Source organism: Diabrotica undecimpunctata, chromosome 3 (assembly GCF_040954645.1).
Source record: "Diabrotica undecimpunctata isolate CICGRU chromosome 3, icDiaUnde3, whole genome shotgun sequence".
Classification (NCBI taxonomy): domain Eukaryota; kingdom Metazoa; phylum Arthropoda; class Insecta; order Coleoptera; family Chrysomelidae; genus Diabrotica; species Diabrotica undecimpunctata.
In genome coordinates this window covers 12,108,232-12,127,300 of record NC_092805.1, presented here as the reverse complement: position 1 = coordinate 12,127,300, position 19,069 = coordinate 12,108,232, and the positions used below count along the sequence as shown (strand labels likewise).

The window sequence follows — 19,069 nt, the reverse complement described above, 5'->3', positions numbered from 1 at the left end:
TAAAAACCCTTAAAAGGGCAACATTACAAGCACGAACGTTTTCGGAACAACTGTTCCATCATCAGGTTAAAATGCAGGTTAACATGCCTGAGCCACCAAAATATTTGGGTAAAAACCCTTTAAATTGAAAAATGTTACCGAAGAATGTACATGATGTTTATAAAATTATATGATGTTTAATATTTTAATTAGATTTTACTTCAGGTAACATACACCCATGCTTAAGTGAGTTCCAGTGTCCGGAGAGTAAACCTCTTCAAACGGACTACGGTTGGCAGACTACGAGTTGCCAACCGTAGTCCGTTTGAAGAGGTTTACTCTCCGGACACTGGAACTCACTTAAGCATGGGTGTATGTTACCTGAAGTAAAATCTAATTAAAATATTAAACATCATATAATTTTATAAACATCATGTACATTCTTCGGTAACATTTTTCAATTTAAAGGGTTTTTACCCAAATATTTTGGTGGCTCAGGCATGTTAACCTGCATTTTAACCTGATGATGGAACAGTTGTTCCGAAAACGTTCGTGCTTGTAATGTTGCCCTTTTAAGGGTTTTTATAAAATAAAATATACCCACATACAAAGACTAACCTCTTTCATTGATAAAAACTACCTGAATAAGGGTATTTGTCTCAACTTGCGGAATTTTGGAATGCGTCAGAGGGTAATTTGGAAAATACTAATCCTTTCATTGTTACGATTCTATGAAGGTTTTAGAAACTTGTGTAGAAAGTTATTTAAATGCAAGATAACGGCGCTTTACAGATTATTAGTTAGTACAAAGAAATTTTATATATCTAAACTAATAAACAGTATGATACAAAAATAAACTAAATAATATGATACAAAAATAGACTAAAAATATTAAGTATTGTTGTTACGCAACAGTGAGCCCAGAGTACCTTACTATTCTGAAGTATTAAACAAAAGTCCAACGAATTCTTGGACTGTTAATAAAATTAAAGAATGGTTGACGAAGAAACATATACCATTTACACAACATATTTTAAAATCAGAATTATTACGCTTGGCAAATATCCACGCAAAACCAAAAACCTTTGTTGTGGATCAGATTATTGAAAGTTACGGTCATTAAGTTTTACGTCTGCCACCGTATCATTGCCAGTTTAATCCCATCGAATATATATGGGGAATAGCAAAACAATATTATGACAACCATATTGGGCCTAACGGTTATAGCGACGACGCAGTTCGGGAAACTTGGCGAAAGGCACTTTCAATTGTAACTCCAGAAGTGTGGTGCAACTGTATATTCAAGTGCGAGAAACTAATAAAAGATTGGTGGACTCGTGAAAATAAAATAAACGAAATAAGTCCAATCATAATAACAATTAATGGTGATGACAGTGATGATGATGACGATTATGATATTTTTGATGATAATGACTGATTTTCATTTTTGTTGGCAAGCTAAATTTTTTTATTTTTCATTAGAAATTCTCTCCATGGAACAAATATACATATTTTGTGTGTGAAGTGTAATATAAAATTATTATTAGGTTTAGGTATATTAGCCACATTAGACTCCATTAATGAAGTAATTTTCCTTATTATACTGTCAATTATATAAAAGATTTTCCATTATTATTTAATTAAAAAAAGTTATGGATTATTTTTCATTTCATTTGACCAGTTGATATTTCCCCAAAGAGCAGGTAATTAAAACTGGGTACTTACAATAAAATTTTTAATCAAAAACCCGCGTAAATATAGTGAACCGACTATATTGTGAAACTTACTAATCTTATTAATGCTTTAGGTTGATGTATGTATCCGTATTGACGTAATTCCAAAAAATTGGGAGGTTTTACCTCATTTTTATTCTATATTTATTTAATTTGAAAAATCAATTGTTGAGCCATTTTATTAGGTTTTCCTATCCACAATTTCAATTTGTTCGTACCACTTAAGCACAATATTTTAATCAACGTGCTTGCACAAATGGTACACGGAATTTTTTTATAATTTTAACAAAACTAACACTGGTAACTAATCCTCTATTACGACTTTCAGCAAATAGCAGAGTTTACAGTTACCCTGCGGCTGTTTATTTTTCGCACGCCTCAGAACGCAGCACAGAAAACGTGCGCTCTACTTTTAACGTATAGCATTGCAAATTTAATGTTCTTTGTTTTATTTATTATGAACTAATTTCTTACTTATAAAACCTAGTGTGTAATTTCGTACTAATTAAAATGCTGCCTGTTACTTGCTATGAATCACCAAGAGATACCTAACCTTGAAAAAACAATCTCATTCGTTTTTGTGAGCTTTTTTCATTAAACGACCGCTTTACACACCTGGGTTAAAAATTAAACTTCCCACGAATTATAAATGAAAAGGACGTAATTTCAGCAGCCACAGAAAAAATAACCTTTCTCGCTGTTTAATATCAAGGGATTCGTATTCGTTGAGATCTGTCCTAACACTGAATTATGAGATTCGTTGAGCTATAACCATTCCGGGGCCTAACAATTTCATTAGATCAAAGATTATGTATCTTGTTGAATAAAGTGTCAGATAATCGCGGTCCCAAGAGTAAAACTACGCTTTCAAGCAATTAAAAAGCAGTATCAGAAATTCTTTCATTCTTCTATATTCACATGTAAGTGATATAAGACTCGATATTATTTAAAGTGAAAAATAAAAAGTATTTTTTTTTATTATAAAAAAGTCGCATCCACCGAAAGGTTAAGAGCAATGCGATGGATCAAAATATAAATAACAAAAGTGAATAACTACAGATTATAGAAAATGTTAATAGATCTTAGATATTATCATAGGAACACTTTTGACCTAGAGCTTCTGCCAAAGAGTTCGGATTATTGTAACGATGACTTTCTTAATCATATTTACCACAATTTATTAAATAGACTGTTAATCGAAAGTTATACTAATCACATTTGGGTGGATTATTCTTTCTAAAGAGGTACGAGTGCGTTAACTTGGTATGTTCTAGACGTAATCGCTCAATCACAATTTTTTTTTATTTAAACAAATATACCCGCATCAACCACTACGGGTTATTAGCGGGGGAACATACACAAACAGTAAGATACATATTGTTACATAAAAAAATATTTTTTACAATCTGGTATATAGTTTAGTCATTTTAAGATAACTTAATAAAGACTGTAAATTTGACGTTAGTATACTTTTTAAATTATCACTAAGGGCACACGCGATTCTTTCGTTCTGGTACACTGGACACTCAACAATTATGTTTCACTGACAACTGTGTGTTGCACTTGGTACACATCGGAGCAGCCTCCTGGTTGAAAATATGCTTGTGTGTAAGGAAAGTATGTCCTATTCGGAGTCGGTTGATGATGACTTCTTGGTCTTTTCTATTATTTGGTAAGATGAATTTGGTTCCTACTTGACTTAGACATTCTTTGAATAAGAAGCTTAATGGATTCTATATGTGTAAAATAACCGTTGGGGTTCCACTGTAATATGAATGTGCTGGCCATTAACTCTTTATGTGTTAACTATTTATTGTTGAGAACTTGATTTTTAGTCAGTTTCGTCAGTAGAAGGACTGTTGAGAAGCAGTTTCTTCTTCAATCTGGTGATATTGTTTTTTAAAGTTTTATTTTGTATTTGAGAATATATAAAGTTTAAAATTTCTTTTATTTCTTGGCTTTCATTTGAATAATTTTTAACAATGCGTTCAGGATGTTTTGAGTGAAGGGAATTTGCCAGAAAATCACATAGTTCATGAAAAGTAAGTGTAAAGGAAGGGTTTCTATTTTAAACTTTTTCTTTAAATTGATTTAGAATAATTGGAATATCTTCTTAGGTTTTAGGGTTTTTCTTAGGTTCTTGAGTATCGGGAGGAGGTAGGTCATTTTCAAGAATTTCAGGAGAGGATATTTGTCTTTTAGTTGTAGGAGTAATTTCAGTGGTTTTTCTATCGCTTTCAATTACTAAGGAATTATCTTGGAATATTTTTGGTTGATTCAAGATTTGTAATTCATTGTTTGTTTGTGAGGAAGTGGTTTGTTCCTTTGTAGCTGATGCGTGATTTTGTATGGTATTGGGTTCTGGTTCCATTAATGTTTCGGTATCTTCTTGGTATTGGTTTCGTGGTTGATCTTGTAGCTGATTATATTTTTCATTGGTAGAGTTATGTATATTCACGTGGTGGTCAGTTTCCATTTGATTAATTGAGTTGCTTGATGATGATAAAGAAGGACAGTCAGAATCGTGATGTCCGACAATCTTGCATCTGGAGCAGTTTAAACCATCTATGGAAATGTATAGTCGATATGATGTATTGCCGAATGAGATTAGAAATGAGTCAGGAATTGATCCATTTTCTAAAGGACTTATGAACATTTGCCTCTTAAAGCTGATTACGTGGCTGTATTCTGAGTCTTGCATGCCTATTCGTAGAAACGTCATGTTGGAGGCGGATTTTATACCCATAGTTTTTAAGTGCTCTTCAATTATGCTATTAGGTATAGTAGGACATACATTAGATATGATGAGTCTCTGGGCAGGGGTTATAAGTCTTCTTACTTCAATCTGGTTACCATCAATATTTATATATTTGTGGGAGCTAAGAAATTGATCAACTACATATTTAAAGGAGAGGTAGATGCAGATGCGGTTGTTTGCTATTTTGGATGCCCAAACAACATTTTTTGGCTATACTATTGATCCAAAAGCTTTTACATATTCGAAAACTTTTATTTCTTGTATGGTTGGAAGTATAATACCTTGGTCTTTTGAAGGATATATGAAACTGTTTAATGCATTGGAGTAAGATATATGTGACGTAGTGGGTATATTTCGTGAGGTAGTAGCTGATTCCGGTTCATCCATCTTCCCGCTGAGAATATACGTACATTGGCACAGAGGATCTGAAGCCGGACCTGGCCACTTAATAAAATTAAACAGCAGCCTAGCCTAATTACTTGTTAGAAGCAAGAACCAGCAAAAAGTTGTCGATAATCGATAAGTTAAATTGAAATCGATAAAATATTTTGCCTTTTAATCAATCACAATTTGTTCAGGGCTGTTAAGCGATAATGAAATCCACTGAGAAACATTGTTTTCGATTTTATTTAGCTTAGTAGGTTAGAGTTAGTCTGAACCTAGTCATTTCACCACAAGCAGAACCCTTTATTTTTAAAATATACTTTTAAATCACTAGAAACACATTTGTCTATAGGCTCCCCATAATTGCTTAAAATTGCTTGACCTGACATTTGTTCGTTTCCCGTTATTCTGACGTGTGAGGGTACTCACAAAAATTAAACTCTTTTTCCATGTTAATGAGCTTGGAACAGCTAGCATTTTGGTAACTTTTCAAAAAAGAGCTCGTTAAAAAGTTTTGCAGCACGGTATATAGCGTAAAGCTTAGCTGAATATGTGCTATATACTAGGGGTAGACGCAAAGAAGATTGTTTTTTAAGGAAATGATTGATGCCCCCACTACGTGTTCAGACAAGCGAGCATCTGTGAAGATTTTAGGGTGCTCGGGGTGTAACGGGATTTATTCAAGCATCAGATCCAAGTAATCTTTTTTAATAACGTGAAACACATTTGCGAAAATATATTGTTTGTTTACGACATTGAAAATATCGTTGTAACGAGGACACACTCTGACCTAGTGAAATTTGCAATGTAGTCGAAAGATTATTAAATAACGTGTATTAATTAACAAATAACAAACGTATTATAATAACAAACTCACGTGTGTTAAATAGCTGGAAATCACGGGATTATTAGCATTAACATTATTGTTAAGAACGAAGAATCAAGAGAATGGTCGAGGTTAATATTGTCAACGTCAACTGAGTACTATCTAGTATTGTACTTGATAACTAATAAACCAAATCATGAGTATCTAGTGTGTTTAAATAAATGTACCATACGATACCATAAGTGAAGCTTATTTATTACAGGGGTACTTTTCTAAGAGGGCTTCGAACTTCGAGTCAAGGCTTAGAGTACTTAATATCCAACGAAAAAACATCCGGAAAATTAGTGTTTAGATTTGAAGTATGAATTTAATTCCTTCGTAATATAGTTTTTCAGTATAGCGAATATCTTAGAATTTGTTTACATATTTGTTTCTAAAAGTGTTTTGATATATTGACTCTAAAATATTGCAAGCGACTGAGGCTGCATGTGATAGGGCGAGGATCATGAGGCAGTGATGTAGCGGTGGTTTTCCTAAAAGAGCATAAATGCTGGCTAGAGAAGAAGTTGGAAAAGCCCCTGTGATTAATCTAAGACTTTTATTGTGAATAATATCTAATGATTTAAGAAGCTATAAATTAGCAGTGAAATAGAAAATTGCTCCATAATCTTTAAACTCCAGCTGTTTCTCATAAATTCTTACGATTGGGGGTTGTGGCAAAAAGCTACAACTCCTATTGATTTTTCTATTTAAATTAATAACCTGTAAAATGGGACCAATTTTCGAGAGTATCTAAAAATTTTAAAAAATTGAAGATATTAAGCAGATATTTTTGCCTTTAATAGATACCGCTAGCTCGTCAGCGCATAAACGGCCTTGTAAGGGTGCTTGAATGTTTTTGGTAATATCATTTATTGCTACTTAAAATAATATTGGACTGAGGATGGATCCATGGGTGGTACCATTTTCCAAACTATTAATATTTGAAAAAATATTATTTATTTTCACTTAAGAATATCTGTTGTTTAAAAAGTTTTGGATGAAGACAGGGCAGTGACCCTGAATTATTCTATTTATGAAGTTATCTCAAGGTGTTGTGCTTTCAAGCTTTATTAAATGCATGTTTTACATTAAAAAATTTTTGGTTTGTAGCAAAAGCTTTATGTATCTCACTTTACCAGTCTAAAATGATATCTGTGGTTGACCGATCTCTTCTATAGCCATTTTGCTCGCAGATTAAGAAATTGGAATTTTCTAAAACTCAACAGCCTAGAGTGAACAATATTTTCTAGTAATTTGCATGCTGTCCATGTCCGAGATATGGGTCGGTATGATTCTGGGTCATATTTAGTTTTGTCAACTTTTAGGCGAGGAATGACTATTGCCTTTGGCCAAATTTCTGTCTATTAGTGGTGAAGCCAAATTTTGTTTAATATGTTTAAGAGATAAATTATAGCTGAAACAGGGAGATGTTTTAGAAATGCTGAACAATTATCATCAGGTCCAGGGCTAGAATCCTTCAAGTTAAGAAGAGATGAGTTTATCTATTGATAACAGGCAGGATGGTTTAAGGAATTATTTTGAACTCAAACAGATGAATGGGATGGGATGGGAAAGAAAATTTACGGTATACTGTTGATTTGATGAGTGGCCTTGGTAGATTTTCCCAAAAATGTTTGCATTAATACTGCTCAGTGTTATAAAATTATTATTTTCTTTTAAACCGGTGAAATTATGTAAAGTATATAAACCAGATATTTTTCTAACTTTATTCCAGACATCAGAGATAGGGGTATTGGTATTAATTTCCGATACTTAGTTATTCCATAAAAATTTTTTAGCAGTTTTGACAGGTACATATACCCTTGCTTTTAGCATTTTAAATTTTACTTTATTTTTGGATATTTTATGCTGTTTGTATCGGTTTATGATTTATTTATTTTCACGGATTGCTGTAGCACAACGTTCATTCCACCACGGTACAGGACATCGGTTAACAGACAGATTTACCAAAAAATTTCTGTGTAGCGTTTAAAATAAGTTGATTAAAATGCTTTGTAGTCGAGTTAATATCGTTTGTTTATTTAAAAACTGGAAATATTATTATCGATATAATCGGAGAATTTTTACCAATTTCCATTTTTTATTTTCCACTAAGATATGAATATGGGAATAATTAATGAGGAAAAATTACGATTTCTAATAATGATTGGGAAATATTTACTACTGATTGTACACATAATCAGTCTTAATTATGGTTTGCTTATCGTGGTGTTTTTCAAAAATTTAACCAGTTACTTTTTAATGATGCCATTGACCACTATCTACTTAAATAACTAACTTAATACTTATAAGTATAAGAAAAAAAAGTTAAGATTTGATTTCACGTATAGTGTCTCTACTGTTTGCTTATACGAATTTGAGGTCTTCTATACTATTCGCTCTGATGAGTCTTGCTTAGGCGAAATACGTATAAGCAAGCGAATAATAGTGGTACTCCTTCTTCTTCCTCAAGTGCCATCTCCGCGGCGGAGGTCGGCAATCATCATAGCTATTCGGACTTTTGAGACGGCTGCTCTGAAAAGTTTATTTGATGTACATCCGTACCACTCTCTCAAGTTGCGCTGGCCATGACATTCTACGCCTCCCTATGCTTCTCTTTCCTTTTATCTTTTCATGCATAATCAGTTGGAGCAAGATGTATTTCTCTCCACGTGTAATATGTCCGAGATATTCTAATTTTCTTGTTTTTATTGTATTTAAAATTTCCATTTCTTTGTTCATCCTTCCCATAACCTCTTTGTTTGTGACGTGTTCTGTCCATGATATTTTCAGAATTCTTCTGTACACCCACTTCTCGAATGATTCCAGTTTTTTCATTGATGTTGCATTCAAGGTCCAAGATTCCATTTCATAAAATAAAGTCGAAAAAACATAGCACCTCGCCAACTTAACTCTTAGTTCCAGTTTTAAATCTCTGGTACATAGCACTCTTCTCATTTTGTTGAAATTTGCTCTAGTTTTTTCTATTCTTTTCTATTCTTTCTATTTTGATCTCCTGATTGCAGTCATTTGTGGAGTTAATCATTGTTCCCAGGTATGCATATTTGTCCACTTGTTCGACGTTGGTTTACGACAGTGGTACTACACGTGAAATCAAATCTTAACTCTCTTTTCTCTATCTTTATTTAATCATTTATTTTTGAGAATGAGAAACCAATTCACGACAGGGTTCTAGATTCTTACCGAGATGAATCGATATCTCGTGGATGCAATTTTAGATTCACCATGTCGGTCCATTCAGATTTAGGTAGTAACCTGAATTTCGGTTTCGAACAGTTAAAAATCTTCTGCTTTTTAGGTTTTGTTTTTAACTTATTGTAATTTTGCTTTTGTAGTCTATGGAACAATGCAGGAGATACGAAAGCCTTATATCGCAATGTAAGGCAGTCTCCGGGACTTCAGATCTCAATCACTTGGCCCGATCTTTACCTGTTCCTGGGGGAAGAGGGCCCATACTGAAAAGGTTGTTTGTGCCACCTCAGCCCCCACCTCCAACTGAATCCGTCGATGGAGAAATGCAAGACTTGCCACATAATGTACGTATATTATTAAGAATATTTTTTAGATAAAAGTATTTGAACATGCTTGAGATTATTTAAAATTTATAGTAAGCAGATTAAAGAAAAGATAATTATTTATCTTAATTTTGTCATAAAAATTAGGAGAATATTTTTATCTTTTTTCCTAACATTAATACACTTTTTTTCTTCTTCTTCATTTCACGGATTAGGCATTTTTTGTTTGTTTTCTTTCTTTAGTATTGGAAATTATTGTTTATGCTAATACAGTCAAACATAAAGACATTAACAAACAGACTTGGTGTTTAATCACAAATTAGTCCATTAACTTGTAATATCGCATTAATCTTAATTTCCTAAATTTTTATAGTTTCACCGTGTATAATTATGAAACATATCAATTAGTAGCTTAATTAGAGTTTGTTCAACTTCCTGCAAACTGTAAATTGCCTAATAAGTATTAAGGAAATATTTGCAACCATTTCCTCAGTACAAATTATATTATATTTGCCAGCTTTCAAAAGTCAAAGGTTTTTTTATGCAGAGGGCAATACACTTATTTGATGAATCGTAGCATTTTAGTGAGATTATAAATTTAATATAGCGCTGGGATTAGTTTGGGACGTAGTCTATTATAAATTTTTAACTTAACAACAACCATAGTGTAATAATTTAGTAGCTGTCAATAAAACCATATTTTACTGTACGATTTCAACATTTTATTTTGTTATCGTCGACCGAGAAGAATCGAAAACAGGGAATTACAAACAACTAAAAATTATAATTGCATTCGAACTGTCCACTTGGGATTTAAACGATTACGCCAGGAATCAAATTGATCAATTCGTCTTAAATGTCTGGTTATAGAAACAACATCCTAAATGTAAGGAGCCTCAGAGCAATAAATTAGGACATAGAGCATCACTTAGTTAGAGCAAAAGTCAATTGTAAGATATCTATACACAAATACAATAAGTCAGATGCCAGTTAAACAATGGAACATGGATGAACAAACGAATGCAACAAAATAGCGAAAATATAAAGAAGAAATTTTACGCCACTTGTTAAAACTAAGATATAATTGATGAAGGTATTAATAAAATTAGAAAGCCTTGAAAGCCAATCCCTGAAACTTTTCCATTTTTCCTTTTCTGCAATCATTGAATATAATTTAAAAAAGAAAAAATTGTTATAATTTTTATACTTTTTAATATTTATTTAATGCGGGTAAAAACTATTAAAATTCGTCTTATTTTTTGCTATTTTTTTCTTGTACTTTTCTAGGATTATGCGTGGCGTCAGTATGTGTACTATACTCTATTTCGTAATTATATATAAATGTATATATATATATATATATATATATATATATATATATATATATATATATATATATCCCTTATATATCCCTTATATATAATAATATAACTAAGGAAACACGTTAAAGGAACTCTTTATTCCACAATGTACGTGTATGATACCCTTTTAATCATCCCTTTATGTTTGATCTCATTATTAGTGACAAGACATCTTTGGATCCAATTACACGATATTTGCTACAGCACATTATTCGGTTAGTTTCAATTTTAATCCATCGCAGAATCTGCCTAACGGCATCCCGAAGTATTCCTGCGAATAAACAAACCTAAATCACTTGGCGTGTGTGCCTGTTTGAAGTTGAGTAGAATGTTATGTGGAGGAAACCACACTAAAAGAGGGAGAGAAATGGCTAAAGAACTTATTACGCTAGAACATGGAAACATTAGGAGGTTTTTCTTGTAATAAAGTAAACAAAAGTGAAGTGAAATTGTTACTTATTATTTGGTTATACGTGAAAAAATTATAGAGCTGGTTTTTTAAATCATATAACGATAAAGTTTTGTCTTTTCATTAAAATAAAATTGAAAAAAGTGGTATAGTAGGCAGTACTGTAGACTAGCGCTTCAGCCTAGAAGCTTTATACTATATTTTCCATATTTTCTGTATTTTAAATCACATTTTTAAAATTTAAGTAAGTATTAAATTATTCTTCTTCTCTTCTTCTTCTTCTTCAAGTGCCCTGTCCGTTGCGAACGTTAGCTATTAACATGGCAATTCTGATCTTGTTTGCGGCGCTTCTGAATAGTTCGACCGATGTGAGCCCGAACTACTTCCTCAGTTGTTGGAGCCACGAGTGTCTTCTCCTGCCTGGCCCTCGCTTACTGTCTATTTTTCCCTGGACAATCAATTGCATTAAATTATTGAATTAAGTAATTTAATTTTGTATGTATTATTTTTTATTTTACGATTTTTCTTACAATCATCGATTTGCAAAGTTTATTTATTTAATTTTACAATTTTTGGACATTGAAAGTACAGTCTAACCTGCCACATCCGGACCTCCCCATATTCGGACAGTTCGGTAACAAATATTTCGAAGGTATAAACAGTTCCGCGCTTAGGTAGTTCTCTACAAATGGGTGTATTTCTAGCGTGGTATGTGACCTTGAATTACTCTCTCTACCGTTTTGACTTTCTTCGAATATATGTATCTTTGTGTTTGTATCTTTGTTTTACCAATCTCAGGGCCTATATTAAAAGAAAAAGCCTTACACTTCAACAAATAAATTGGAAGTGATAATGATTTCAAGGCAAGTGAAGGATGGTTGGAGAGTTGGAAAAATCGGTACAGTGTGCGGAAGCCACAGATATGTGGTGAAAAACTGTCTGCTGACCCAGAAGTTGTCAAAGTCTTCAAAAAGACCTTGCGCAGCTTATTAGAAGACGAAAGGAATTACTGGAGACCAGCTTTACAATTGTGGCCAAACAGGTCTCAATTATAAAATGCTGCCGTCCTATACTCTGACCTCAAAACAAGAAGACAGTGCACAGGATTCAAGAAGAAAAAGAAAAGAGTGACAATTTTGGTACCGTCATCAAAAGACTGCTTGGATAAACAATCTTCTATTCAAAGCTTGGATTCACAATCAATTTGTACCAAAGGTTAAAAAACATTTAGCAGAAAATAATCTACCGAGAAAGGCAGTCTTGCTATTGGACAAAGCACATTCTCATTTCGACACAAAAGAACTAAAAGATGGCGAAATTTTAACAAGTTAACAAGTGAGTTTTCACGTTTTTAAAATAAACAAAAAGTTCGTTTTTTTTAGTAACGGATGTAAAGGGCAAAATAAAAACACCAATGTTATTCATGCCTTCTACTATTAGTTGAAGAAAAAATCCCTGAAAACTTAACTAAAATTCATCTTACATTCCCTGTTAGAGGTGTCAGCTTTTTACCAGCTGACAAACAGCAGACTTCAAAGCCTTCAGAAAATCTGCTTCTTTAAAGACAAAAGAACAATATAAAGAAATTTATCGCTCTTTCTTTAATCTGATTGGATTCTGTATGATATTAACCAATTGCAATCATATTTTTTGTTGCAATTGTTTCAGCTTTCTAAGAGAAGACTATATACATGGACGTCTCCGTCACATACAGAAAACCACATTGTCAGAAACCAGATAGACTTTATACTCGTAAATAGCAGATATAAAATCTCTATAACCTCAGTTAAAACTTATCCTGGAGCAGATGTTAACTCAGACCACAATCCGTTAGTTGCTGACGTGAAAATAATATTAAAAAGAATTGAACTCAGAAAACAACAACCAAAAATTAATGTAAGAGTTCTAAAAAAAGAAGAAATAAAAAACGAATTAAAAAATAATGTGAATGTTAATATGCAAAAAACACTAACTGACAACAAACAAATTATGGATGTAAATAAAAAGTGGTATAATATAAAAAACACATTACTGAAACCAGCTCAAGAAAGTTTGAGGCTAAACATAGGTCAGAGGCTAAAAAACAGTGGATGACAGAAGAAATACTATTACAGATGGAAGAAAGAAGGAAATATAAAGGAAAAGATCTACAGAAGTATAAAGAAATACAACGAATAATTAAGGAAAAAATCAAAACAGCTAAGGAAATCTATTTGATGAAACAATGTAAAGAGATAGCAGAACTAGAAACAAAATATGATATGAGAAATATGCACAAAAAAATAAGAGAAGTGACTGGAATGGGTCAAAATAGACAGCAAGGATACATAAAAGACAAAAAAGGAGTACGACTAATAGATTTACCAGAGAAATTAACACGATCGGAGGAGTACGTTAGAGAACTTTAGAGAGACAGAAGATCACGATAGATGAAATCAAATATGCTATCAAAAACTCTAAGGACAATAAGGCAGCTAGATTAGATGAAATACCAGTAGAACTGTTAAAACTAGTGGAAGAGGATAACTTGGATGTATTTGCAGATTTATTCAACACGGTGTACGATACAGGAATAATACCACAAGAGTGGCTGAAGTCAGCATTTATAACCATCCCTAAAAAACAAGCAGCAAAAGAGTGCTCTGATTATCGAACACTGAGCCTCATATTTTAAAAGTACTGCTGAAAGTAATTAGCGAGACGCAGTTCGGGTTCCGAAATGGAACGGGTACTCGGGAAGGACTATTTGCCATCAACATATTGATTAAGAGATGTCGGGATGTAAACGTTGATCTAAACTTGTGCTTTTTTGACTATGAAAAAGCTTTCGATAAAGTAAGACATGAAAAACTAATATCAATACTTATGAATAAGCGCATTGACAGTTAAATCATAAATATAGTGCAAACATTATATTGGAACCAAAGTGCCATAGTTCAAATTGATGGGCAAGACTCAGAAGAAACGAAGATCTGTAGAGGAGTTAGACAGGGATGTGTTTTATCGCCACTTTTGTTTAACTTATATTCTGAAGAAAGTTTTCAAAGCACGCTCAATAATATCAAAGCGAAAGTTACCGTTAACGGAAAATTAATTAACAACTTACGATATGCAGACGACACTGTGATCATAGCAACGGGTATAGAAGATCTACAACATCTTATCAAAAGCTTAAGTATCAATAGTGCTGAGATGGGAATTACTATAAACGCTAAAAAAACGAAGTACATGCTAATTACAAAAAGACCACAAAATATACATCACCTATTGACAATCAATGGTAAGGTGATAGAACAAGTAGAAAAGTATCAGTACTTGGGAACTTTGATCAATAAAACTGATCATACTGCAGAAATAAACAGGCGAATAGAGAGTGCCAGATCAGCATTTATACGAATGAAGCCACTCCTAGCAAAAATCTAAATTTGGAGATCAGACTACGTACCATTCGCTGTTATATATTTTCAATATTATTATATGGAGCTGTTATATATTATATGGACTGATAGAATTACAAACAAAGAAGTACTGGAGAGGGTTGATAAAGAAACAGAACTAATCACCACTATACAAACCTGAAAACTGGAATACCTAGGCCACGTGATGAGTATCAATGCAGATATTGATGCGATTGATTTTTTTAGAGCAGCAAGTTTAAAAATAAAAATAGCCATTATGATTGCCAACCTCCGTAGGGAGACGGCACTCTAAGAAGAAGAATCATATTTAAAAAACAATGAAATTTGAAATAAACTTTGAAGTTCCTAAAACGTTGCTTAAGAAAGGTATAAAAGACTCACAGTTGATACTAGAAACCGCGAGATTGCGAAAACCACTAAAAGAAGAGAAAATAAAATCGTAAACATTTACTGATACAAGAATTTGGAAATGCGTGGGAAGAAAACTGAGAACTGCTGATGGCACCGCTAATGAACGTCATGAAATGAGAAAGGAATGTGATTGTCTAGAAGATGATACAGGCCTACATATTTGAGAAGTTTTGTTTTATAAATAAATAATAGTATTTTCGTATACTGGTGTTTTATTTTCGACATTTAGATATTTACTTATTTAGCAAAATGCCATAAATCCAACCAACGGTTTGGCAAAACGAAATAAATCTATTCATGTGTAGCAAACTGAGATAAATCCAACAAAATGAAAGCTTTAAAAATTGGAAACTGAACACAAAACTCCAACTTTCTAACAGAAATAATGTTATTAATAAAGTTTTATAGTAAATAAAATATTTACTTTTAACTAGGTTTAACACAATTAGTTTTTCGTCGATAACTTAAAATTATATTTTGGATTTAATACGTGTTGCTCAGTTGCTCCTCAGTGTTGTATAATGGACTTTCCTCATCGAGTAAATGGACTCTTCCAACTATTTTGTGCCACTTGTTTCGTGACTATCGCCTCAGTATTTTACTATAGAGAAAGTAATATAACGCCAGTATAGAAGCTTTGCTTTAAAAGAGACATATGTCTCTAAAATAATATTAACTACCTACTTATTAATAAAAATTTTCTATATACAATAAAATGGAGAATAAATTGTTTTCAATTCACTGTTATAACGTATTTTTAAACCATAAGTATATACACCATAATTGTAAACCATTAAATTCAAATTTATCTATGCCCCAGTTGTCTGCAACGGCAATTTATTATGGTCTGTCAACAAGGGAATTATTTACCCTGTTAATATAATTCCGGACTATATTTCCTCATACCGTCTTCCCAATATACCGTCAATATATTAAATAATGGAGGCGAACTGCGACACTAAACCCTTATCAAACATCCTATGTATATAAACTCCCTTGTACAAACAAGATACCTGCTTTCCTGAGATGTCGGTATAATGTGTTTAATACAATGCATTAGGGAAGCTATTTACCAGATAATTTGGGTATTATTTTATTGATATAAGCATCAGCAAAATAGATTAACCCAATGATTCGTACTGGACTTCATTTACAAGATTACCCTTTTATTGGAACATCTGCATATCATAAACGAAACTGTTTGAAGCGGCAGTAAGAACAAATGGAATAATTAACTCCAGTACTTTTCTTATGTGAGAGTGGTATTAGTTAAATTGTCTAAAAATTTGCAGAAAGGTAGCTTTGATCATCCTGAATTAAAAGTTATTATTGCACCATGACTCAGAAATCCATTGTTTCTGAGTTACCGAGCTTTAAAATGTCGTAAATAAGCGCGACAAACTTTAGAGGGTAATTTTTTATAAAAAATAATTATAGTTTGCTATATGCACGTATGTCAGAAAGTACTTCGTTTTCAGAGATACAAAGTGTTAAAATTTACCTAACTAACTGAAGATTAGAAACTACATCAGTTGAAGGCATTGGTTTCTTTGTCCATAAACACCGCACGGACAAGATACTAAATATCCGAATTGTATCATCTAGAGTGGCATATTTTATTCTAAAGCTGAACAGTAGATTTCAACTCAAAATTATACACGTATACGCTCCAACAACGCAAAAATAGGTGTAAAAGAAGCAGATCTGTAAACATCCTTGAGAAAATTTGGTTTCCCAGGAAGAAATAGCCGATGAGAAACGCTACTAGGATTCCTACTCTAGAATAATTTATTCAAAACGAACAGCTTCCTTCATAAAAAGACGCACAGAAGATGGATCTGCAAAAGTCCAAACGGTAGAACATCGAACGAAATCGACTACATCATAAGTGGCAAAAAACAAATATTTAAAGATGTAACAGTACTCAACAAGTTCACCACAAGCAGTGACCACAGAATGATACTAGCGAAAGTCCAAATCAACACAAAAAGAGAAAGAAACATAATGATTACAAATAAATCTCATGGTATCTGGACACCCCCATTGGATATCAACCAATATCAGACACATATCAATAATAAGCTACTACTGCATGAAAACTCCGAGAACGATCATAACGACTTAAATACTTGCATCATAAACGCCTTACAAAAAAGTCACCGAGTGCACTGTTCTAAAAGAAAATCAGATAGTAAAATAAGTCCATATACTGAAACGCTGCTAGATCAAAGAAGACAAATGAGAAGCGATGAGAATACAGACAGCCACACTCTAAGAGAAATTAATAAAACTGTTTCGAAGGCAATCAGGAGAGGTTTAAGGAAATTTGAAACCGATAATATTAAACGTACCATACAGAAAAATAACAACCTAAAAGTTCTACGTAGGAAGCTAACCAATGGGAAATGTGAAATTCATTAATTAAGAAACAAGCAAAATGAAATAATATCACGTAGAGACGAGTTAATACAGCTCATTCCAAAAGTTTTACGAGGAATTGTAACGTTATAAACGTCACATCTTTATTAATTTATATTTAAATAATTATTTTATTTTAATTCCTTTATTAATTTATTAATTCCTTTGCCTTTAGTTTCGTTTTTACTATTTTTTCTTTAAAAAAGTAGTTGGCGCCCTCTTTTTCTTTTTTTCCGGTAGAATAAATATTCGCCCACTCTCTTTCTGTCCGGTAGACTAAATATTCTGTTCTTTGTTGACAGAAGAGTTAATTCCATCATACGCTTACGTCCTATGTCATCTGTGCAAACTTCACTTTAGTCTCCTTACTTTCTTTCAATCAACTTTTCTAACGGAGTGTGAATATAATTTTTTGCCTGTTTTTGAAATTAATAAAAGAAGGTAGGAATTATTATAAGCTTCATATAATGATCTACAGAATTCTTTTGGGGTGAGTACTTTCATTGTAATCTAGATTCTATAATTATGACAGCATTTTCAATATTCATAACCTTACTTCTTTCGAAACCACTTTTTTTTAATTTTGTGCAGTAGAAATCTTTGGCACAGGGACGAATGGAACGGTCTGTGCTAGGAGTGTCGTTGCGGGACCGAATAAGAATAGAAGATCTGCGAAGAAGGACGAGTATTGCTGATGTTGTGGAACGCATAGCGGAATTGAAATGAAACTGGACAGGCCATGTAGCGAGAATGTATGACTCATGATGGACGAGCAAAATTACAAATTGGAGGCCAAGAGCAGACAAACGTAGTAGAGGAAGACCACCTACACGTTGGACTGACGACATCTGGCATATTACCAAAAATTGACAACAAAGAACACAAAATCGTAAAGAATGGAGGAGTTTAAGGGAGGTCTATGTCCAGCAGTGGGCGTGGTAAATGAAGGCTGAATGATGATGATGATGATGATAATGATGATGAACTAAAGGTTTATTTATTGCTCTGAAACCAGTTAATATAGGCAAATGAAATTGAATGATAAATATCAAGAGGTACTTATTCCGCATTTTTAACTTACAATTAAGAAGTTTATATTTATCATTGGCTCTCATACAGTTAATTTATTTTAACCTACTTTATTTATTGTAATCTGTTATCAGTATAAATAAACAATATGTATGAAAGATATAGAAAAAATGACGCAATGGAAACACCCTTTGCCTCTATTTAGTTTTTATTGCCAAATTTCTGACTTTTATACAAATGAATAACTTCTATCTAGTTACTAGCGGTGGTGAGATCTAAAAGGTTCCAACCTTTTTAGTCTGATAAGCAGTGATGGGATCGGTAGATCTTTTGCGAGTGGATTTGGACGAGATGATTCTTGAGATGAGAGAAGTCTCTTAAAGTAGTTTGTACACCAAGTGACAATATTCAGGTCATTATGAATAAATGGTTCGGGTAGCTTTTTGGATTGACGTAGTTAGGTGTTACATCGTCAAGATCTTTTGTGGATTTAAGTAGCAGGTTCAATTTGATTTACTTAGAGACCAATTCATTGAATGAATTTGAATTGTCATAACTTGTGAATGTTCAGTGGAGTAGGTTAGATCATTTGAACCTTAAAATAACTTTTATTGGTCATCTTCTTCTTCTTCTGGTTCCTATCCGTTTCGGATGTTGGAAATCATATTGGCAATCATGACCTTGCTCGCTGCGGCTCGAAACAGCTCCGTTGAGGTTTTCTTAAACCATGTTCTTAAATTCCGCAGCCATGATATTTTCCTTTT

General features: G+C 32.8%; 1 protein-coding gene across 7 annotated transcripts in view; it reads left to right on the top strand.

Moving 5' to 3' along the window:
- Stacl (SH3 and cysteine-rich domain-containing protein) overlaps positions 1-19,069 on the top strand; it is a 707,685-nt gene that overhangs the window by 464,276 nt on the left and 224,340 nt on the right. For all 7 annotated transcript variants that reach the window (XM_072525277.1, XM_072525271.1, XM_072525272.1 and 4 more), the window contains one exon: positions 9,079-9,279. In XM_072525277.1, the coding sequence (XP_072381378.1) occupies positions 9,079-9,279 (201 nt within the window). The remainder of the gene's footprint in view (positions 1-9,078; positions 9,280-19,069) is intronic.